Source organism: Giraffa tippelskirchi, chromosome 2 (genome assembly GCF_054371585.1).
Source record: "Giraffa tippelskirchi isolate mGirTip1 chromosome 2, T2T-mGirTip1v1.2.pri, whole genome shotgun sequence".
Taxonomy (NCBI): Eukaryota; Metazoa; Chordata; class Mammalia; order Artiodactyla; family Giraffidae; genus Giraffa; species Giraffa tippelskirchi.
The window spans coordinates 141,929,062-141,954,599 of NC_137276.1; the positions used below are offsets into that span (position 1 = coordinate 141,929,062).

General features: G+C 37.2%; 1 protein-coding gene across 1 annotated transcript in view; it reads right to left on the bottom strand.

The window, feature by feature from the left end:
- SPATA16 (spermatogenesis associated 16) overlaps nt 1-24,928 on the bottom strand; it is a 252,946-nt gene extending 228,018 nt beyond the window's left edge. Inside the window, exons 1-2 of the mRNA XM_081570959.1 lie at nt 24,807-24,928; nt 1,940-2,557 (exon numbers count right to left, since the gene is read on the bottom strand). Of these exons, the coding sequence (XP_081427085.1) occupies nt 1,940-2,461 (522 nt within the window). The 5' untranslated portion in view covers nt 2,462-2,557; nt 24,807-24,928. The remainder of the gene's footprint in view (nt 1-1,939; nt 2,558-24,806) is intronic.
- Nucleotides 24,929-25,538: the final 610 nt, after the last annotated feature.

Sequence of the window (25,538 nt, forward strand, 5' to 3'; positions counted from 1 at the left end):
GGTTAAATATCTTTTCTATTCCTAGTAACTTTGGTTCATTAAGAGACATTCTAGGTAAGATATCAAAAGTTAACTCCCAGGATAATTAGACAAAAGCTAGGCCAGATGTCTAAGCTAAGTTTTGGTCTCAAAATAATTACCTTTGTTAATTACCAGTAATTAGTGTCAGCATCCAACACTTTCCTAAACACCCTTGAGAGAGGGGGAGGTGTGGGGGGAGGGGGGGAAAGGCAGAAACAGAGGATGTGCACAACAGAGTCAAAACACTTAAGCATATTCCAGTACAATTACACATCTTGGGGTCGGTCATTAAAACCTGATTCAAATTCTACAATTTTGAACACTGGGATTTATGGAAAAAATGGATATTTTCTTCTAGTTAATGCAAATACCTTTTGCTTCTCTAACTAGACTTTTTTTTTTTTTTTCCTAACTAGACTTAATTTGAAGTTTATGTTCTTTCTTATTTTATGCCTTTTATCCCCCATTGCCAAAATGATTCTTTTCCTTTATCTGGAAAGGATAAAATTACACCTTTAACTCTGTAATAATAGCATTACACCTTTAACCCTGTCCTTCCCCCCAAAAATTTTTCAGCTGAAAATAGTCCTAGCAGAAGCTCCCCTGGTTCTTCCTGGAGTCTACACTTAGCTTCCTTTCCACAGTCAATAGCTTCTGGTCTTTAGCTCAAAGAACAGCAGAGGGTTCTCAGTGCTTTGAAAATAATTTGGGGGCATTTTTTACATAGTTCAGAAGTTTACAAAGTGCATCACTCTTCACTTGTGTAAATGACCCTTAATAAGGACAGAAATATTTATAGATGCATTTGTTTGTATGCTACCTCATCACTTCATGTCTCTTTGGGCCTTCTTGTTTGTGCCTAGGGTTTCTTTTTCAATATTTAGGGGCACATTTTCTTGAATTGTTCATTAATAACTCATTGTAGATGTAGTCATTTTTAACCTGTGACTAAGACTGGAAGTAACACTTTACTCTTTAAATCTTCATCACAAAATCTCACATTTGACTCCTGCACGTGGCCCTGGTTCCATGGTGCAATAGTCATGCCTTAATACCATTTCTATTTAACTATTTACTGGTTCGTCTCCCTCACAGACTGTTAGAAGGAAGCTACCATGTCTAAACTCATTTTTTATATCTCCAGTGGCCACCAGGCATATATAAAATGCATTGAAATTTTTTTTCTAATTAATAAAATATGCAGTCACCAATATTGCCAAACCAATGGGAGTTCTAGCTGCACACTTTGGTCCTTTTATAAGTTCAATGAGTCACGAGATGGTGCATTTCTTCCTGTGACCTATTTTTGTGTTTTATTCTTACATCTATTTTAGCCCATGGGCTAAATCTTTATGCCAAAATATTGATCAACTTACCTGCTTACAGAGAGTAAAGCTCACTAAGAGGTGAAAGGAAGTTTGATGGTAAGGTAAAATGGTGTTATTTTGTTTTTAATCAGTATTATGCATAAATTATCAGCCCATGCTAAAAGTAAGATGGTTATGTTTAATCATGAAGACTACATATCAAAAGGGGATAATATGTATACTCATTAACTGCCTATTTCTAGGGAATCTATATTCTACCCACCACTGCTTTATGGAAACTTTAAGGCTTTTATAGGTGTACATTGAAATTACAAAACCAACTGCATTTTAATATGTTACCATTCACTGCAGTGTTTGTTAGAGAAAAAACATGAAATATGTTTTGGGGCTGATTTCTATATGTCAAGTGCACACAGGCATATTAATTTGCAGGCACATTGTACTGGTGTAAACTGAGGACTGAAAAGCCCCGATATTCAATATTTTCATACTGTATTTTCATTACAGTATGATCAGAGTGGCTCACAGTAATCACAGCTTTCCCTTTCACAGCTTACTGCCACCAATCAACGTTCTCTCTTACCCCATACCTCCAGTGCTGTTCTGAACTGTCCTGCTGCCACGGCATATTTCTTCTGTCTGTAGCAAGAACTGGCATCCTTTAAGGCAACCTGAAGCCATTTGTCAATCTGAGGCAGAACGCTGAAATTAGGGCCATGCAAAGGGTCCACTATTTCAGCAGCTCGGCTTGTTGGCTGATTCCCGGTGGACGGGTAGGACTCTACAAATTCATAGCTCACGTTCTCTTCATCAACATAGACCAACTTCACCTCCACATCCATGATATTCTTTAAGGGGATATGAGGCAGGGGCATGGTGATCAACAGATTGTCAAGTTCTATTATCTGTGCCTCTTTCTTTACAGCTGGCTTTTCATCACCTTCTGCCTTCCGTTTAAAGGCCACTTTCTCTAAATCATTGCTTTGTTTTTCTTTGAGACTCTTTGCCATTTTTATTCTTTCAACTGTGATTTCTACCTGTTTGTCTCCACAGCTTTTCTTAATCTCCTGTGGCATTTCCAGGATGCTGGGTGGGTTTGCTAAAGTGGACATTTTGTTGCTTGTGTTTATCTTTGGAGCAAGACCCTATTTATTGTATTCTCCAAGCTCTTACTGCTTCCTGAATCCACTGATTGCCCTTTAAAACACCTGTAAAGGGGTGAGAATAAGAAAAATAATTAAAACAAAATTTTGAAATTCCAGTGGCTTCAGTCAGACTATAGTTAAATTCCTTGAAAATGCTGTTTAATTAATTGTAGGTATTCATCACCTTAAACTAAAACTTTATAGACATCATCTGCTGACTGTTTTACTAGAGAAGTATATGTTTCAGTCTCAAAATTCCCCAAGAATCTGTTGAAAACACATTTAGACAATGTCTTTAAAAATAATCATCTATAGCTGAACAACACTGAATGAATATTTTTATGGGATGCTCAAACTCATTGAATAGGAAAATCTTATACAGAACCACTGAGGAAAAAAAAGACCTAAAAAAAATCTATCTTGATCTTAATTTCCTCAGGAAGGCAGGTGGTCTAGAACTCATTATAAAATATACTGCTAACCTGCATAATAGACTTGGGAGTCTAAAGAAACCACAGCTGCCTCCTCTGAAAGGCTTCCAGAAATGTTATGAGCACAATGTTTCCTCAGATTGTTTCTCCTCTTATTAATGGGAATCTCAAGTTTAAACAGCTTTAAAGGTAACTATTGTTTGGCATGGACTTGAAAGCGGAAGAACATGGGGTTCACCCTCTCATTAAAAGGAGCCACAGATTCAACTTGAGTCTACTGTATTCATATTTTGGTAGCAATGGTATCAGTATCATAGTATATGAAGATCAGATATTTTCTTAAATTACAGATGTTCAAAAAATATAAGTAACAGTTATTTGATTCAAAGATTTCTGCATACTATTTCTGCTTCTAGATTAGTTTCAAAATATAAAATGTGAAACTAATAATGGTATAGTTTGGTTGGTACCTATTTTTAAGACTCTTTCACCTATTGTATCCTGTTCTGGAAATAATTCTGTAGGATAAATAGGAATAAGGAACAAATTTTTCAAGGAAACTAAGGGACAGAAATATTAAGTTGCTTTATATGAGTCATGCTGTTGGTCATTAAGAGAACCTGGATTGCTATTTCCTTCCTGGGACTTCCAGTCACTAACTCCTGGTCTGGAGTACTTCCTCTAAGGCATGCTGTTGTTTAGGATACCTAATAGACTTAGAACACAAAGAGAAGAGAAAATGTAAGAAAGAAGAGCCAAGTATGATAAGATAATAATGAAATAAAAGCTAACATTCTAGCTTCTTTTCAGCTACTACAGGGTCATTGCCTAACTCAAGATAATGTCTTGACTAGCTTCTCAAATGATTTTGTTAATCACAAGATGTTAATTGATGTTGATTATTTTCATTCGTTTGCTTGAAAGATGGATATGCCCCAGAAAACCTTTAAAATGATCCTGAACTTTGACAACAGTAATTCTTGGCAAAGTGTAGGAAGATGTAAAACTGTATATATAACTGTAACCTTTGAGGCACTTTCCTCCTCCCTACCACACTGAACTTGGGTCATCAGAAATGGTTCAGGTCAAACATGGACACATCAGAACATCTACTGTGATGATCCGAATTATCTTAGAGGAAAGATTGAATTTCAAGTAATTCCAATAACAGCTATCTTGAATGTTATTGCAAAAGTTAAATACTAGAAAAATATTTCCCCAGTGATTTGCACTGATGTATTAGTACATTGTGTCTATGTGGGGGAAAACACTTAAAAGATTAAAAATTTTGTCAGTCTGTGTTATACTCAGTATTGAAGGAGATAGTTATGGCTGGGCATCATTAGACCCATCATCAGAGTGTTATTGCTTTCAGGAAAGGCCCTGTTTTCTTTTCCTCTCTTGATTTCATTGCTGGTATCCAGTATATCTTTTGGACCACTAATGTGGCTACTCAGGGTAGCTAGGGAAAAACTCTTTACCATCACTCTATCTTTATTTGCTCTTTTATGCCACATATGCTTTGGTTTGAGAAAAGTTAGCTTCATTCCTTGAATTAAGATCTCCAGTGGATGAAGACTCAAGATATACATCTGTACCAATAAGCTTCTTTAAGTAGTAGAGCTATAGAAATGGAAGTAGCAAAACTCCAATGCCATACATGCATTATATTATTTTTTAAGGGTTTTATAAAATTTTGAGTAAGATTTATATACCACAAGGTGGCTAAGTTCCAAACTCAGCTTGTTTCTTACCAACACTATAGAAATTATATTTGTGTTCCCCTCTTGTCCAGTACTATCTGCAATGCAAAAGAGATGTGATGCTCTTAAAGCTTGTTTAAAGCTCAAAATACCCGATTTTAAGGATCTCTGATTCATATTCATTCTTACAATCAGCTTCAAATATATAAACAGGAAATATGGTCTATTTCAAATTTTAAGCTATTTAAAAATGTTCATAGTATCTCCTGGGTATCTTTTCTAAACTCTCTCTACTTCAAGCATATTAGCTAAAATATGTGACATTATCTGTAGTTGGTTGTGGCTAGTAATTTTTAGTGTCTACAGCAGCATTACTTATCTCTTCTGCATTTATTTCACCTCTTGAATACATAAACTTATCTTTTCTCTTTGTAGAAGGTAATTTTTCTCTCTTTCTCCCTCATTCCCTCTCTCCCTCCACCTCTTTTCCTTCAAATTCCCCTACTCCAGTCTTCCGGTCAGTTGTCTGCACCCCCAACCCAACTATGCACCTTTTTACTTTGCAAGAAAGTTTTATTGTTTTTTCAAGAAACAGGCTTCTGAGTATTTCTTCATCAATCCTTAAATGTCTCTATGAAGATCACAGTTTTGTTCTTCAGTGCAGGTTTTTACAAGAAACAACCATAGAAAGAAAGAAAGAAAGAAAAGAAAGTGAAGTCACTCAGTCGTGTCCAACTCTCTGTGACCCCATGCACTGTAGCCTACCAAGCTCCTCCATCCATGGAATTTTCCAAGCAAGAGTACTGGAGTGGGCTGCCATTTCCTTCTCCAGGGGATCTTCCCAACCCAGGGATCGAACCCCGGGTCTCCTCCATTGCAGGCAGATGCTTTACCATCTGAGCCACCAGGGAAGCCCCAAACAACAATAGAGGAGGAAGAAATGTATATGGCATATACAGCAATCAGAGGGAAAATATTTGTGACATTTTCAAACATCTGGAAGAGTAAATATCCCAAATTTGTCCAAGAAACACGTAATTCAGGTCCCCACAAAAACCAAGAATAAATATCCTAATGTCTAAAAGTGATCTATAGGTACAGGCTGAAAAAGTATGGCCAAACCCAATCAATATTTTTCAGTGTTGTTCTAAATCAGGTGATTTCAGCTTCAGATTTAGAGCTGATTCTTTATAAAAATTGTTGCATGTCTACAAAAGTGTTATGAAACTGTTCACTTACAGCTCTTTTTTTTTAAATATACAACACCACTTAAATAATTTGGAATTTAAGGCCTTTTACCAGCTAGCTCAATGTGTGTTACCAGACTTATTTAGCACACCTTCTGCAAACTGCTCTGTAGTCAAGCTGAACTTCCAAAAAAGATACTTGTTTTCAGTCTGTCTGCTAAGAATTCTCCATTTCCCTGTTCTTGTCTCATTCTACCTGTCCAAACCTAGCCAGAAGTTTTCCATCTCTCCCTCCTCAGAATAACGGCAGCATTTACAGTCCTATTTTCTTCATTATGGTTATATGTGAATGACTTATTTCTTCCACCAAGCCCCCTAAAAACAGAAATGTGCTTATCTTGACATTAGTTCAATGCTTTTCATAGAGCAGACATTCAGTAGATGTTGATCAGTATGGATTCTGTGAATCAAAGACTAATTTTAAAATTTTGAGGGAAATAAATTAGATTTTTTTAAAGGTTTGGTTTAACTTTCTAAGAGTTGTTTCTGAGATGGTTTTGCTAGATTTTGTTTGGTTTTTGTTTTAAATTTGGTCCTGGGTAAAGTACATTTTCTTCTTTGATAGTTCAAGTGAATCATCTACCAACTGGATTTAAACTATCAACCTCTTCAGTTTTTTTTTAGTACTCAAGTTGATTAACATGACATTAGTCAGTGTTCCTAAGGCACTGAGTTACATTTTAATCATTACTTCAATAAAAATACATTTAGAGAAAACTATTAGATAATCATTATGTATATCAAAGAAGTATTCACTGATAACATTCTGTAAAAATGCCCATTCTTTCATTTAGAAGACTGTAAAATTGATTTCCTCATAGAGGCCATGTCTTAAAAAATCTCCAGCCAATATTGATATGAAACAGAACAATCTTGAAGGTTTTATAATAAATGCAGGTACTAGAAACAAAGGTTAATGTTCAATCATTTCCAGAGGGTAACCATTGAAAATTTATTCAGTGGATTTTCAACACATTTATTGTTTCTGAGAGCATTTCATTAAGCATTCTGTTTTATGTGGGAGATTCTATCACTTCATAGATACAATCAGTGGTTTACATGGCTGTTGGTATGAAAAATTATTTATTAGCATTTTGATTGAAATCAGCAGCTTAAACATGGGCAATTCAAAAAAAGAGAATACTTAAAAATTTGCTCTCTGAAACATTCAACATCACAGTTGCTATGGTTTTCTTTCTTTAAAAAAAAGAGAAAAGATCTAATTTTAACTTGCTGTTAAATGTAAGAGAGACATTATAAGGAAAAGCATCTTGCTTGTTAGTCCACTAGTACACCTTGATATTTTAAAAAACACACTACAGAATATTTCTTTGATCCAATAATAATTTACTGGACACCTACCAAGAGAAATGTACCATGCTATGTGTTATAAAGGAAACCAAGGATGACCAAGACAGGATTCTTGGCATTCTAGAACTCATAACTGGGGGTGAGGGTGTAGGATGGGGAGAGGGATGTATAGGTAAATAACTTTATATAGAGCAGACATCATCTAACAAGACTGTGAAGTGCTGAAGGGGCAAGAATGCATCACAATCTTTTTTTTTTTTTTTTAACTGTTTATTTTGTATTGGAGTATGTGCACGCTAAGTCGCTTTAGTCCTGTCCAACTCTTTGTGATCCTATGGACTACAGCCCACCAGGCTCCTCTGTCCTGGGATTCTCCAGGCAAGAATACTGGAGTGGGTTGCCATGCCCTCCTCCAGGAAATCTTCTCAACCCAGGGATTGAACCCACGTCTCCTGTGACTCCTGCACTGGCAGGCAGGTTCTGAACCACTAGCGCACCTGGGAAGCTAATTAACAATGTTGTGATAGTTTCAGATGGACAGTGAAGGGACTCAGCCATATATATATACATGTATCCATTCTCCCCCCAACTCCCCTCCCATCCAGGCTGCCACATAACATTGAGAAGAGTTGAATCCTGATGTTTAGTGCCTTCCGAGTCTGGAACCTAGTAGGTCCTCAATACACTTTTGTCACTGAAAGGAGCACATGGGTGAGGTGAGTAGTATGGTAGCAATAATGAACATGCTTCTGTGGGAACAGGAAACTGATGCAGTTGAAGAGATTTGGTTTTAGAAGAGGCAGAATGAGAGGTGTTCCTATACAGGCAATTTATCTTCTCTTTTATCCAAGTAATCATAAGGAGTAGTTCACCATTATCAGAAGGGAGAATGAATTGGGCTCATGATGCTTATTAAGAAACACAAGATAAAACAAACTGTGTAGTGTTATCTGAATAATAATAGCAGCCAACACGTACTCCCAGGGTACAAGGTTATCTCACTGGATTATTCCGTTTGTTTCTCACAACAACTTTTTTGCATAAATATTATTACCCTTATTTTACTAATGAGGAAAGCAAGTGATTAAACAACTTGAGGGATCATCAAGATAATTTAGACCTAAAACTTAAACTTGGGACATTTGATGTCAAATTCCATGACTTTTGAACCATAGGACAATAAATTCCTCTGCATTTCACCACCATTGATTGGGATTTATACTTTCTCTACTTTAAAAAACATTTTTTTCAAAATTGAGTAACAAGGTATTATTCAATTTTACCACTGTTTTATTGGGTGGACTTTCTATTAAATGGAAAAAAAATTAATTGGCAATTTATGGCTAACAAGTATATGAAGCAGATTTGTTGAGAAAGGCATTAGACATTTTTAATAAGATCATTAGTTGCAAGTATACGTATGGTCCTGTTATATTCCAGAAGTCATGAAATTACGAAAAAATTATGTGGGCACTACACTTCCATATGAGTGGGGGATTCCAGACTTTAAATTGACAAACCATTTGCTGATCACAGAGTCACCAAATGGTAATAATGGCATCAAAGCAACTGTGCTTCTTTGTACCTGGTACACTGTGAACCTTTGCTGTGTTGCATCAGAGAGCATTAGAAAGGTGCCTTCATTGTTCATGGCATTGCACAGTGGAAAGAGCATTCAGTTTGGAGTTGCACAAAAGGTTTGAATTCTAGATATATTGTTTATAAACTGTGTGTTCTAGGAGAAATTATCCAACCTCTCTAAACATTATTTTCCTCCTCCAGAAATGGGAATGATTGGATACAGGAGAATCATGTGAGAATCAAATGAGATAATTGATGTAATGGCACCTAAGAGAAGAAGTTAGGTGATTCCACATGCGGCCTCCGTGAACATGCCTCCACTCTTTCAAAAATTAAATACTTTTGTCTCAATCCTGTGTCTCCAAACCTCTCAACCTCTGTGCTTCTGCAATTGTCACTTCCTCTCTTGCTTAATCCATTAATGTGCACACAGATCTGCTGCTAAGTTGCTTCAGTCGTGTCTGACTCTGTGCGGCCCCATAGACGGCAGCCCACCAGGCTCCCCCGCACCTGGGATTGTCCAGGCAAGAACGGTGTAGTGGGTTGCCATTTCCTTCTCCAATGCAAGAAAGTGAAGAGTGAAAGTGAAGTCGCTCAGTCGTGTCCGACTCTTAGCGACCCCATGGACTGCAGCCTACCAGGCTCCTCCGTCCATGGGATTTTCCAGGTAAGAGTACTGGAGTGGGTTGCCACTGCCTTCTCCGCACACAGATCTAGCAACACTTTAAGGAAAAGCAAGCAAACTTTCTTGCCTCCACATCTCCTTCCTGCTGCCATCCCATACTTCTGCTCCCCTCCACTGCAAAAGGACTGAAAAGAGGTTTTATATTCTGTCTCCACTTTTTCCTCAGATATTTTCTTCCCCAATCCAATCTCTGCAGACTTCACTCTTTCCTACTCCATTAAGACTGCTCTGACAAAGGTCATCAGTGACTTGAACATTGCCGAGTATGTCATCTGCCAGACTTCTTGGCAGTATTCTTAATTGGTGACACTCTCATTAGTGGAACATCACCTTCTCCCCTTCTACGGCACCTTGCAGTTCTTATTTTCCTGTTATATCACTGACCCTCATTCTTGATTTCCTAGGTTGGCCCTTACTCTTCTGTTACATCCAAAAGCTGGAGCTGCTTTTTTTCTCCATCTGCATTGTCTGGTTAGGTGATCTTGTCCAATCCTGTTGCTTCAAATACCATCATAACTCCCAGTGTTACAACTCTAGCCCTTAGATACTCCCAGGAATTCAAAACTGTATACCTCACTGTGTGACACCTCTACTTGGATTGCCTAATATGCATCTTAAAATTAAAAAGCCCAAAACAAGTCTCTTAAATCTCATCTTCAGTTACCCATCACCCAGTCTTCCCCATTCCAGTATAAGCCCCCACATCCATTGGTCAGAACAGAACCTTATGAGTTTTCTTTCCTTCCTTTCTTTTACTTAACTCCCTTGTCCAATCCATCATGAGTTCCTACTGACTCTTTCTTTCAAAGGTCCACCTCTATCCATACCCATGATGATGCTGTCCAACCCCATAATTTCTTGCCTAGATTATTGAAATTTTTTTCTCGCACACAGCAGCCAAGTCATCCTTCTAAATGAAAATCAGATCCCACCATATTCTTGCTTTAAATCTTTAAATGGCTGCCCACAACATCTAGAATAGAATAAAAACCTCTTATACCTGAAAATTCATCATGCATTTCCTGCTTTGTCTACTTTGTTTCAGCCACTTGGCTTTTATTTTGTTCTGCTATTTTAACAAATTCATTCCCACCTTGGAGCCTTTGCACTAGTTGGTCTATGAGCATTCTCTTCATTGTGTTTTTCACATTATTCAGATTATAGCTTAAATGTCTGTTCCTAAAGAAATCTTCTCCAATTAATTAAAGTAACTCCCCCAGTTGTATTGGAGAACCCCATGGACAGAGAACCTGGCAGTCTACGGTCCATAGGGTTGCAAAGAGTCAGATACGATTAAGTGACTTAGCCTAGTCTATCCCAGTCATATATCTTTTAAATCTCACCATACCACTTATCACAGATATATTTACTCATATATATTAGTATATGTTTCATTTAAATCTACCTTTTCACACCAGAATATAAGCTCCTTGAGAGAATGAACCTTGTATGCCTAATTCATTGCTACATATTCAGAGCCTGACACAATAAATATTTGTTGACTGGACAGATAATTGTATCTTACTGTACATTTATTGATAAATTCATAATTATGTTCTTTTTTTTTCTTGCTGTACCATATTACAGAAGCTTAGACAGTTAATTGAAAGTCAGGGGGCATTAGTGGTAAAGAACCCATCTGCCAATGCAGAACACACAAGAGACGCAGGTTTGATCCCTGGGTTGGGAAGATCCCCTGGAGGAGGGTATGGCAGTACCCTTGCCTCCAGTATTCTTGCCTGCAGAATCCCATGGACAGAGGAGCCTGGTAGGCTATAGTCCAGGGGGTCACAAAGAGCTGGACACAATGGAAGTGACTTAGCACTCAGGCCCCTAAATATAAGCTAGCTTTTACAAATTGACTTCACTATGGAGAGTTTCTCTAGACACTGTGGCATCCTCGTTCTGTCTTTCTTTTCTTTTCCTTCTATTTTTATTGTTTTCTTCTCTAAGTCAACAATATTTATGATCTGCCTACCCTAGTCTCTTTTATTTTAGTCTTTGTTAGGGGATAAATAATTTCCTTGATTCTCTGTTGACATGAAGTGTGGCTCATTCAGAACCAAAAGCATCAGAAAAATCAGATCTTTTGGGGGAAGTCATAATGATACAACTTGCTATCTTTACAAGTGTGGTCCATGAGAATACAACTGTACTTCTCTAAGATCCTTAATCTAACTTGATTGTAAAAAAAATAACTCGTTTGGTGTGGGAGGAATATGAGGGTAAGGCAAATCATGCTTCAACGTACTTCGGAGACCTTTGGCTACATTTCTTCTTGAAGTATAAATGCAATCAGCCTGCCAAATTCATTGGCATCCTGAGAGAAAGTTCTCTTTCTTTGCAAACATTGCTCTGTCCTTCTGTAAAAGTAATCCAAGTTTCTACTTACTTAAGAGGCTGAGACTATACAGATGTATAAAGAAAAAAAATTTTTTTCCTCTAACTTTGGCCAACTCTTTAATTCTGTTGCTATGGTGCTTACTTCTTAGACTTTCACATTTTATTTCTTAAACTATAACTCAGAATTGTAGAAGGGTGGAGATGGAGAGGCTTCCCAATATATTTTCATCTGATGAAAACAATGAAATCTCATGCAGGTGAAATGACCTGCTCATGGTCACACAGCAAATCAGTGCTTTCAACCATATCTTGCAACTCTCAGGGTTTCTTTCTACCTCACTCCACTGCCTCCACCATAATACACAAGGTAAATGGTTATCCCAGTTGCAATTTCCAAATGAAGAAACATACACTGAACAGTTTAGTGCTTTGTTTGCACAAAGTCACACAATTAATGAACAGTAACCACAAAGATTTCTTATCCTTTACTTACCCTTTAAATTATTAACTATTGTCAAACATGTTTTAAAGTTACATCCACTCAGAGATGACAAATGTATTTTTAAAACGAACCCATTAACTTGTTTGGAAATAATTATAAATTTATAGATAAGTTGTAAGAATAATATCAAGAACTCTCAATTGCCCTTAACCCAGATTCACCAATTTTAAACATCTTGCCCACATTTATAATTCCAGTGTGTGTGTGTATGTGTGTGTGTGTAGTGTAGACAGCTATAGAGAAACACACTCATGCATGTACATTTATATTATTCATTTTTTCAGAGTCATTTATGAGTAGGTTGCATGCATCATGTCTCATTACCCTTTGTTACTTCGGTGCATATTTCTTACAATAAAGGATATTTCACTTTTGTAACACAATATAGTTATGAAATCCAGGATTGTTAACATTGATACTATGCTGTTGTCTAATCTATAGTCCCTATTTCAGTTTTGTCAACTGTCTTCATAACATCCTTTTTAGTACTTTTTCCTCCAGTATAAGATCGAGTCCAGGATAATGTATTGCATATAGTTGTCACATCTCTTTAGTCTTACTCTGAGCCAGTTCCTTTAGCCTTTCTTTGTCGTCCAAAGTGTTGGCATTTTTTAAGAGTAAGAACCAGCAATTCAGTAGACTCTGCCTTGATTTGGTAGATACTTCTGCATATTTAGAATTGGGTTAAGCATCCCCAGTAAGATTATATCACAAACTGATGTGTCTTCTTTCTCAGGGTCCCATGTTTGGAAGCACACAATGCACTTGTCTTTCTTTGAAGATGCAAATTTTTTTTTAAGTTTTAAAAATGAATCCATTTATTATTTTTGGCTGCACCTGGTCTTCATAGCTGTGCATGGGCTTTCTCTAGTTGTGGTGAGTGGGAATTACTCTTCGTTGTGGTGCACGAGCTTCTCATTGTGGCATTTCTCTTATTGCAGACCATGGTCTGTAGGGTATGCAAGTTTCAGTAGTTGTAGCGTGAGGGCTCAAGAGTGCAGGCTCAGTAGTTGTGGTGCATGGCATGGGCTTAGTTTTCCAATGGGATGTGGGATCTTCTCAGACCAGGGATCGAAACTGCGTCTCTTGCATTGGCAGGTGGATGGCTTCTTAACCACTGGACCACCAGGCAAGTCCAGTGATGAAAATTTTGATCACCTGGTCAAGTTGTTATCTAGTTTCTCCAGAGAAAGATTTCACTGTTGCAACTTACAAGTAGTCTGTGCGGAGACACTTAAAACCTGCAGTTTTTCTGTTCTTCATTAAACTTCCTCTCTTGAGATAGCATCCATTGATGATTCTTGTGTGCATCAATCTTAGCTGTGATGATGGCTACATGGTGATTTTTCCCTTCACGATTCACAGTATTATTAGAATGCTCAGACAGAGGGTTGAGCACCACTGAAGTATCTGATACAAACATGTGTAGTCTGTGCTTTTTGACTTTATGTGTTTTTTTTAAAAAGTAAATCCTATAGTTTCAAGAAACAATAATTAAGTAAAAGTGTACTACAACGTTTAAATTTAAATAATAGACACTGCATTATTTTAAAACAAATGTTTTTAAACATGAAAAATGATTTTTTTTTAGCAATGGAGGGGAATCATAGGATACATATACTCCAATTTCTACATTTTAGAGATGAGGGCCAGAGAGGGCACAGCCCTGTTTAGTGGTAACAGCAGGACTTGAAATTGGTCTAAAAGGTCTGATTCTAGGTTCCATCACAGCCACATTATTTTTAATTTTTATATCCTACTGGACTATAGTTGATTTACAATGTTAAGTTGATTTCAGGTGTACCTCACGTTACTTTAAACATAATCAAAACTTGTTTGTTAAGAACACAGTGTACTCAGCTGGAAGCAAAAACTCATGGCGTAAAGTAGATAATGTAAGAGTGGGATACACTAATGATATCTAAAAATCTACCTTAAGAATTCTATTCATTCAGCAGTCATTCATGATTGACTAAGCAACTACCCTGTGTCATGACCTGTGTCAGCACTGGGATGCAATGCTGAAGCAAAGATCGCCTCCATTCTCAAGGAGTTTATGGTTTAGTGGGAGATCGTATATTAATGTGCATCAGAATCTTCTGAGGCCTCTTAAGTTCCAGGTCCAACAAATTTTGATTTACTGAGTCAGGAGTGATCTTAGGAGTCTTTATGTTTGATAAGCAGAGGAGGCCTGTACTAGAAATACAAGATGTCCAAAGTGTTAAAGTGGTTACAGTATATGCACCACCTCCTGATTCTCCCACTCCAACTCCCTACAAACCCAAATTAAATATTTATTTAATAGTTTGGTATTGTTTCTCTTAACACTTTTAATTTTTAAAATGTTCAACAAGTTTCAGTGTTATGATCATTACTTTTTTGAAATATTAAAACATGCTAGATTTTTCTAGAAAATTATTTTTTTAATGAATTTATTTGTTTTAGTTGGGGGCTAATTACTTTACAATATTGTAGTGGTTTTTGCCATACATTGACATGAATCAGCCATGGGTTTACATGTGTTCCCCATCCTGAATCCCCCTCCCACCTCCTTCCCCATCCCATCCCTCCAGGTCATCCCATTGCCCCAGCCCTGAGCATCTGAATCATGCATCGAACCTGGAATGGTGTTCTGTTTCACATATGATAATATACATGTTTCAATGCTATTCTCTCAGAACGTCCCACCCTCACCTTCTCCCTCAGAGTCCATAAGACTGTTCTATGCATCTGTGCCTCTTATTCTGTCTCACATATAGGGTTATTGTTACCATCTTTCAAATTCTATATATGTGCATTAGTATACTGTATTGGTGTTTTTCTTTCTGGCTTACTTCACTCTGTATAATGGGCTCCAGTTTCATCCATCTCAGTAGAACTGATTCAAATGTATTTTTTTAATGGCTGAGTAATATTCTATTGTGTATATGTACCACAGCTTCCTTATCCATTCGTCTGCTGATGGACATCTAGGTTGCTTCCATGTCCTGGCTATTGTAAACAGTGCTGCGATGAACATTGGGGTACACGCGTCTCTTTCAATTCTTGTTTCCTCGGTGTGTATGCCCAGCAGTGGGATTGCTGGGTCATATGGCAGTTCTATTCCCAGTTTTTTAAGGAATCTCCACACTGTTCTCCATAGTGGCTGTACTAGTTTGCATTCCCACCAACAGTGTAAGAGGGTTCCCTTTTCTCCACACCCTCTCCAGCATTTATTGCTTGTAGACTTTTGGATAGCAGCCATTCTGACTGGCGTGAAATGGTACCTCATTGTGGTTTTGATTTGCATTTCTCTAATAATGAGTGATGTTGAGCATTTTTTCATGTGTTTGTTAGCCATCTGTATGTCTTCTTTGGAGAAATGTCTGTTTAGTTCTTTGGCCATAGAAAATTATTTTTTTTTTGGTAAGGCTACTTTGCTGGTGCTGTAAGCATGTCCAAGTTCAGTCTACTCGAGTGGAGTCTGATACAGGTGGCTGGGTGACATTGAGCCAGTGCATTTGTATGCTGGATGTGGATGCAGTTAAATTGGTACTTGGGCTGACACTGATGAAGCAGTCTGACAGGAAGACAGTCTGCATTAGGTGTTGATGCTTAAGAAACACTTGAAGGTCTATATGCTTACCTTCCTGAAAGAGAAGCTTATATGGATGGATTATTGTTAGACATTCATTACATGCATTAGTCAATAAACACTTCTTGAATTCCTACTAGGTGAAAACACTGGGCTCTTTCCTGGGTGGATTATAAAGATGAATAAAATGGGTTATTCTTCATAGGAGCTTGAAAGTAAGAGTTCAAAGCTGCTAACTTCCCTGATAGTGTGTTCCAAGCTCAATAAGTCAAAATGGCATAGGAGACAGGACCTGTGTTTTAGACTTGAGATCTGAGCTCAAATCCTAAATCTTTCTTTTTTGCTGAAGAAACTTTCAATAAGTTACTTTACTTTGATGGATCTTGGTTTCTTCATCCAACTCATTCCTTATAGGGATGACTGAAGGATTAACAAGGCAATGTTTTTTAGAAACGGATTGATCATCTGGCATATAATCTGTTCTCTATAAACAGTAGCTATTATAGTTTTAAAATAGTACATATATATTATATCATGAACAAATTATAAACATAATATTTATAAAACATACTAATAATGTTTAATAGTTGATGCTTTCCTTTACATTGTGAAACTTTGTTTACAGATGCACACACACATCATTTTTCTTCTTCAGTTTCAACAAGTTGGCAACTAATATTTACATAAAAATTGAATCTCAGGATATTTATTCCCTGTGGATTTTGTGTCCTGGAGAGCAACTGGTAAAATGAGAGAACATCCATCACAAGCAGGATAGCTAATCTACTTTCATTGTAATCATATATAACCAGTCAAATAGTGCATGATCCATAAAATGGGTGCAGCAAGGGTAATGCATGAATAACTAATGTCTGCCACTCTTACCTCACCAGGAGAACCTGAGGCATGAATATGAGACTGCTCCTAAATTATTTTCCCTGAGGTTGAACTGGATATTTATTTTCACCTAAGATCATCATAAATCTCTGTAAACTGTTTTTTGGAGTAGGGTGGAAACAAGTGGAAAGTGAACACAGAAATCTCCTAATCTCAAAACATGTTATATAATAGAACTATGACTATTGTCAATTTAATATTTTCTAATACATTTACAGTGCTTTTTAGCTTAGTAATCCTTCCCTGGTGGCTTAGTAATCCTTTCCCTGGTGGTAAGCGTCTGCCTGCAATGCAGGAGACCAGGTTTGATCCCTGGGTCGGGAAAATGCCCTGGAGAAGGAAATGGCAACCCACTCCAGTACTCTTGCCTGGAAAATTCCATGGACAGAGAAGCCTGGTAGGCTACAGTCCATGGGGTTGCAAAGGGTCAGACACGACTAAGTGACTTCACTTAGAAACTGAAGAATAAAAGGTTATTTTTAACACTTGAGAAACTATTATTGCATTAGATTTTTTATATGATTAGCCTAAGGATTAATGGTGCAATGTTATATGTACTTCCCATAGAACCTGGCATAGAAGAGAGAGAGGGAGGTTAGAAAATGAACTGTTTATCTGCCTTCCTATGCATGCCAAACCATTTTACATCATAAATATATCTGAGCCAACTAGTAGAGTTTACCTGATTCTTTGCAAGAGATCTAGTTTGATACTTTACTAAAGATAAGTATGAAGTGGCTTCCCTGGTGGCTCAGTGGTAAAGAATCTGCCTGCAAGCAAGAGATGTGGGTTTGATCCCCGGGCCAGAAAGATCCTCTGGAGAAGGAAATGGCAACCTACTCCAGTATTCTTGCCTGGGAAATCCCATGGACAGAGGAACCTGGAGGGCTGCAGTTCATGGGGCAGCAAAAAAGTCAAACATGACTGAATGGCTAAACAATAAGTATGAAGTACTTTCAGATGGAACTACTTAGATCTTGTATACATTCGTTTACGCTATTTCTGCACAAATGACTCATTTAATTTGACTTCATTGTTCCCCTTCTTGAAGCCAGTACGCTCAGTTTACAAACCTGTGAACTACTCACTTCTGGTGCTTCCCAGTGAAACATACAAAGCAACAAGCATCATGTATTCTCCTCAGTACCCCTCTGCCTCTGGCTCAAGTTGCCCAGGCACATATCCTCTCTTACCTCTGTCCCCAGGTTTGAAGCACTTTGCCTCATTTCCAGGCACAGGCAGCTTCCCTCTACCCTTCTCTGGGATATATAAAGAGGGTAAATGAGCAAAGAGAGCCCCCTGGGCGTCTCTTCTCATCTACTTATACTGTCCCTTCTTCGCTCATCAAAAATAAGTAAAGAAAAAGAAGAATGTAATTTCTTACTTGTATAGTTTGTGGTATTATTACTTGAAGGTTTCTTCTGGATATTTTTATAGTATAAATTATACTTATTTTGCAGAAATGCATTTGTCTATGAGAAATTAATTTTGGAATTAATATAGAGAAGATATCAAATAGTTTAGAGATACATTTTTTTATTTGTTCAATCATGTTTCAGTTACATTTAATGAAGATTTACAAGTTTACAGAGTTGTGTGATATTTGAAAACTGATTGTATATTAATCATCGACTAATATTTTCCCAGTCGATCCCAGAAAAACAGAACTATGAAATCAAAAAACTTCTTTGAGGAAAGTTCTGATGTATATAAAACTTAAAAAAAAAAAGTGATACTTTGAAATTACTATTTTGACAATTTGAACCTACAAAAATATATCATTCAAATTATTCAGTTACATAATAAATTCTGCATTATGGGTGAGGTGGACTTGTTGGTAGCAGACAGAATTTCTGCTGAGACCAAGTGAAAAATCAAGATTAAATACCAAATCATCAGTTTGAGTGTACTGGACAGATGGGAGGCAATGAAAAATAGAAGGGGTACAACTTCTTCATGAAAATGAGCTGACTTTTACAGCCATTTTTATCTGGGGGACATTTGCCAATTTGGTATGGGGAGAGGAGAGGCAAGATACTAAAGACCTAAGTAGAAGGCCTCTCAAAAGTCAGATATACAGCTGGAAACTCTTGAGAATAACAGTGACCTAGAGATAAACTATTTTCAGGCCTGCAGCCCAGCCTCAACATATAGCAGTTCCTGATTAAATAAAGATGGACAACTGTGTTGTCTACTTAGTGAAGGCAGGGAGGAATCCATTATAGAGGATGATACGTCATGTGAATCTTCTACAGCCTCCTATACACAATATTCAACATTGAATACAAAACTACTAAGTATGCCCCCCAAACACCAAGAAAAAATTCAAAAATCACAAGGAAAAATAGACAATAGAAACACACCTGCAGGTGATCGAGATATAAGAGTTAGCTAGGAATTTAAAATATCTCTAATATGTTCAAGGCAATAGAGGTAAGACTTTCCTAAACACATGCTCTCTTCTCCCCCACCTACAATCTCTGCATTGTTTGAAAATACAAGTTATAAGTTATGGAAATAATTTGACAGTAAATCAGAAGATGTTTTTCTATAGAACTCTCCAGGAGGGCAAAATCACACAAATGAAATGCAGTTCATGTGAGTGGCTTGTAAATTATTAGTCTGTGTGTATCATGGGTAGAGTGAAGAGAGAGAAGAAATTCTCTGCCTGTGTTTCTGAAGGCCCTGAGGAGCCTGAACAAATGGCACTGGGCGTGAAAAAGTTGCTTGCTCTCATTATCAAAAATTTTTAAAGTTTAGTTGTGGTAATGGGAAAAAAATCCCCCCAGGCTTGAATTTTTATGACTTAATCTCCCTGAAGCTGTAGATATATTAATTAGCAAATATGATGACCTGATGATTAGGTCAGTGACCTCAGGATCAACCATACTTCAGTCACACTCAATCCCAAGAAAAAGGTGAAAAGAAGGCTGTATCAATAGAGGCCAGGGAGGACCAGAGAGGCACTGATACAAGGTCGCTTCCCATTTTGATTGCTGTGAAGATGAGTTACTTCCTCTGTCCTCTTAAGGGTAACTACTTGAGTTGGAAAAATAGGCATAAAAAAGAACCCGAGCTTCAATTTTATTAAATATTTACTCAAAGAGGCTATTTTAAATCATTACTGAGTTATCTCTGATTGGTATGTACAAATAGTCCCTCTCTGCATTCTCACATTCTAACTTTAAAAGAAAAGAGGCCTCAAGAGCTCACTCCAGAATTCTGCTACAAAAATTCATGGAATCAACTTTCCTCAGCCTTAACTTTAAAACATCTATAACAGCATAGGGCAACATCTCCTGGTATGCATGTCCCAAAGTGAAGAGGCATTCTCAAGCCCGGAGGAAGAGATGAGGCAGGCTTCTGAGGGACATTTTAAAACTACATTTTCCTCCCCACCCATAACTGAGCTCCATCCCATTATTCTTGAGAGTATATTGTAGATATGAAAGATTTGGAAGAATGAAAAATATTGAGCATTAGGGAGATGGAGTGATAAGTGGAAAACATTGGTAGTCACCTACTATTGGAAGATAAGAGCAAAACCAGATGACCAGTTTCGTGTGGGTACTGGTTGAACAAATTCTGTGACATAGGCGGAGTAACATGCAGGCCCATGAAAGGCAGAATCTCTGGGAGAAAAATGGGAAGAAATGGCAACTGCGTGAGAAGATAGAGCTTCTATGAATTGTAGATCATACTTCCTTTTCTGTATTCATGGAATTGACCAATGAAAGCATGGGAAACATTTGAAGGAAATCTGTATATAGGTTGTAATGTTTAAATGAATAGATGTTGTGATTTGTAATGTATATCAAGTCTTGCCCCTCAGTCTGGTAATGGCTCTCATGTTTAACATGATGTTTTCTCTTCATTGTGAACTACATTAGTGAATATAAAATATGGGGGATTAACTAAGGTCTGAACTTTTGAGAGTCTTTAATTAAGCTTTATCCCCAGTACTTAAGGAGATTGAGATGCCATCTATGCCTACATTATCCTCATCATCTGAGTAGGAATTGCATAGATGCTCAAACCACACACCTTCCTAAAGTAGAAGAGACATATTACATTTGGGAATATATGCTGAGGGCTGATTGTGGAGGCCATGGTAGTATTGCATTCTTTTTTTCCTACAACTTAAACCTAGGTTTCCAAATGTCTATTTAACAGAGGTGTGAAGTGGTAGTCATAGTTTTGCTCCTTACACCTTCGTTCAAACTTAACAAACTTGAGCTGATTTCTAACAAGTTAAATGCACAGTGTTTTTGGAAGAGGATGGTGACAATACAGTGTCTTCTCAAACTATAACTTAGGTGATTTTTAGAGACAGCATTGAATTCTTCTGCTTGAGTTATGCTGGCTAATAGGAATTTAAGTGATAACTGGTAGGAGAGCACTGAAGCATTCATGCATGTGAAATCAGATGAACACCCAGAATTGGAATTTCCTAAGAAAAGTTATTCTAGCGGAGAAACACAGGCCCAGGTTGAGTGCCAACAACTTTTAAACTAACGTGTGCAACTATCATCCTAGAAAGTAACAGCTAAAGGTGCCTAAAGAAAAGCAAGACCAATATTTTCAATTACATTTTAAAAACAACAGCTCAAACAGAGTTCTAGACAAGTCCCTTTCTCTGTTAAAGGGAATTTAATCTTTCTTAACTTTGACTCCATGTATTAATGCTTACTCTTGAAAAGCACACATACAACTTAAGTAAATCTTAAATAAATAAATTGTATTATTTATATTAATCTTATTTATCAATAAGATTTAATTAATTTATTAATGATTTACTCTTATATAATTTATTATAATTTAATAAATATTATTTAAGTAAACAGACTAATTCATCTACAAAAAGAAACTGAAATCAACAACTTCTGTTTCTACTGGTAATTTTTATTTCTATTCAGTGATAATGCTAGTCTGAAATATTCCCCTTTAAATGATCTACTCAACATCATATCAATTCTCCACCTGTCCTGCAGTTCTAGACTGCAATGTGACTTCAGCTTCAACTTCTACTCATTAAGGTTACAGGATACATTCTAATGCTTATCCTGCATAACATCAGCTCAGTTACCTTTCAAAGTTGCCTAAAATTTGTGAAATATTAGTGATTCAAATATATGAATCCTCAAAATTTCATAATAGACATACTTAGGTGTATATAGATCTATACCAAATCTTATAGTATGTAAATGAACTTACCCCTTCAGGTTTTCTAAAATGTAGAGGTAAAGCTGAATCTTTGCCATCATAGTTATTTTTCCCATCCCATGGAGTATTTGGAATGATTTTGATATCAGTAATGGCCATTGTGCTCTCAGTTTCCTAATTTACAAAATAAGGTTAATGATAATACCTAGCTCATGGTTGTTGTAAAGAGTAATAGAAGGCTTCCTGGTAAATAGTAAGTGCTTGAAAAATGCTGTTATACTATTGCTCTGATCATTTTTATTGTTATCATTGCTCATCAATTTAAAAAAATTAGTTAGGAAAATGGTCTTTCTATTGGACCCTCACTCATGCTTATTCACCTTGTATATTTTGAAATCTAGCCAGAGCTGTAATAAGTTACAGTCTCTACTTCAGTGATCTTTAAATTAAACTGCTATAATATTTTATTTTATTAACATCCCTGAAAAAAAACTCAACAGGACTCTTCATGGGAGCAAAATGTTACAATTTGAATGTCACTTTCCAGGAAGATGACTCAATATATTTTATACTAGATGAGAGATAATAATCTGGGCTCCCTGATGTGAAAGGATTTAAAAGCCCTTGAGCATTTGGTGTTTGTATGGCTTTTGTTACCATAGCCCTCCATGGTTTAGCTACCTATTCATCTATTTTCAACTGATACATCAAATAAAACAAAGAAAAAGAAATTGCAGTCAAATTCTATGTGGAGATTTGTGGTTCTAGTCATTGTCTGTCTTAATTAGAAAAAACTGTCCTGCTGTTAGGAAGAAACTATGGATTTATGCCTGGAGACCTTTTTAAGGTCCTGTATATAACAATTATTATTCATGTTCATTTGTTGTTTTTCTTTAGGTTGTAATTAATTTCCAACATACTGGTTTCACTGCTCAAAAGACGAACAACTTTATGAATTTAGGGCAGATACTGTAACAAGTAGTTATTTTCCATTTCAAACTGTGGCAAAGAAAAAGAAGAGGGTATTTTTCCTGAATGGCCTTTAAAATTATTTCTCTTTGGAAATATCTTTGAAAATGACCAGATTGGAAGTTTTAGCTATTTGGTTATAATAACACTGATGAGTAACAGATTGAACAAGGTTGAAAAGGTACTTCACTGAAAAGTCCACTTTGGGAACAAAGAAAAACCTCAGTTCTATCTTGATTATGCACTTGTTACACGCCATGACAACTCACCAGTTTAGGTGCACTTGAAAAAGAGGCTGAAAAATTAAAAACCTCTTAATACTACAAAACATGGTCTTGCCTCCAGTCATAGCCCTGTCTCCCATATCAGAATCAATATTTCATTCCTTACTCAAATCAGGACAGTGAAGAAAAACTATATGCTGTATGCAGTTAGGTGATTAGAAGGATTCTGGCCTCTCTCTTGCTTCCAGTGCATTTTTTTCTCTTCTACCTTTACAGTTCCCTTTACAAAAAAATTCTTGAGCTTTTGTCACACATGAAGGGGAAAAACACCTGTAAAATATTATTATTGAGTCCTAATTTATTTTTCCATTTGGATGAAAACAGTCCATCCAATTGCAATAATATCTAAAATATAGCATCTCTGTGGCACTCAAGGCCTTACTGGTGAAATCTGAAAAGATCCAAAGCCCCTTTGTGTGTATAATAACATTATTAGCACATTAAATTTAATCATAGGGGACTAAAAAATAGTTATTCTTACAAATTAGTTTTTATGCATTTATTTAAAACTAGTGGCTTATTAGGAGAAGGCAATGGCACCCCACTCCAGTACTCTTGCCTGGAAAATCCCACGGACAGAGGAGCCTGGTAGGCTACAGTCCCTGGGGTCGCTAAGAGTCGGACACGACTGAGCGACTTCACTTTCACTTTTCCCTTTCATGCACTGGAGAAGGCAGTGGCAACCCACTCCAGTATTCTTGCCTGGAGAATTCCGGGGACGGCGGAGCCTGGTGGGCTGCTGTCTCTGGGGTCGCACCGAGTCGGACACGACTGAAGCGACTTAGCAGCAGCAGCAGCAGCAGCAGTGGCTTATTAAACATGGCAAATATTTTGTTGGTGTTCCAAAAAGAGATTCTTATTGATACCTATAAATAAATATTTTATAGACAAGTACTGTGAAAAGCAAACTTTAAACAAGGTTGACAGTTTTTCAATGCTCATGCTGAATCACCTTTGAATGGCAGATTCTTCAGATATTCACTCATTCAACTATTCATTCCCTCACTCATACACCGACTATCTCAGAGCACACATTTTATGCCAGGTATGATGTTAGAGTACTCAGATGAAGACACGGTCTGTGTCTTAGAGAAAGAGAGAGCTCAGATTGTCTCTCTACCTAAAACTATACTCAGTGATATTGGACGCCTTTAGTTCCTCAGTAATAACACGAGTTAGGGAGACAACAGCCTATAACAAAATCTGAACTCTGAAATAGTGATCCTCTTTCACTTGACAAGAGATAAATAACCTCATATCATACACTTTATTAAGGAATACAGGTTAAGACAAGACAAAACAAAATAAAAATTAAAAGTCTGTTATTCATAAACCAAGTAAGATCTTGGTCTGTTCTTTCTCGTCAGATGTGACAGGGTGTGCCGCCTGGAGGACAGGGACCCAGTTTGGAATTCCTTGTCTTTAACTGCCTGCAGGAAATGATTTCTTGGCTACTTATTACGGTTATCAGTAGAAAACGTTCCTCATTCCTAGGGTGAGAAGGATGAAAGGAGCTCCTACTTTCCCCAACTTCCTCAAGCTTCCTCCCGAAGGCCCCCTTCCTCCTCAGCCAGCCTGAAAGCTGAAAAGTTTTAACTGAGCAGAGCTAAATCTTCTCCTACCTACGCAGTTGTGGCACAACCCCGCACGGGCGGGACGAAGCTCTGGACTCCTCCCAGCTGCTGCATCTGGCCACACCCGCGTCCAAACGTCCGGATCTGAGGCCACGTTGGTCAGTGTGCTCGCGGAAGCCCAGGTTTGAGACGTCACCTTCCGCGCGGCCACGCCCCTCTGCCCGTAGCCCCGCCCACACGCCCTGCCCTGGATACCTGCGTGGCTGCTGTCGTTTTTTCCAACTGTAAAAAAAAAGTGTATATCTCCTCCCTTCAGATTCTAAAAGTAATGTAATCGTTAAAAAATACTTTGGAAAATACAAAAAGATGTGTGTAAAATAAAAATAATCTGTAGTCTTAAGAGAAATACTAGGACCATTTCAGTGTATATCTTTCCACTCTCCTTACCATGAATACATAGAAAATAAATAGATTGCGCTTCTTCTCTGCCTTTTTCGCATACATATAAGTGCACAGGTAGGAAACTTTTTTGCTGTAAAATGTACATATGTAGGAGTTAACGTTCTGTTGTATATATTAAAATGTGAAAAAATTTAAAAGATCAGCCAAGTACCTTTCACAGAATATTCTACTTCCTACATTTGAAGGAACCTATGTACCCCTACGGACTGCATCTTTCTCCTCGGCAATATTATAAATTTTATGACAAACATTACCTTGCTTTTCTTTATAGTTTAACAAATAATATATATCATTTTTATTTGAAGTAGGGTACATGTA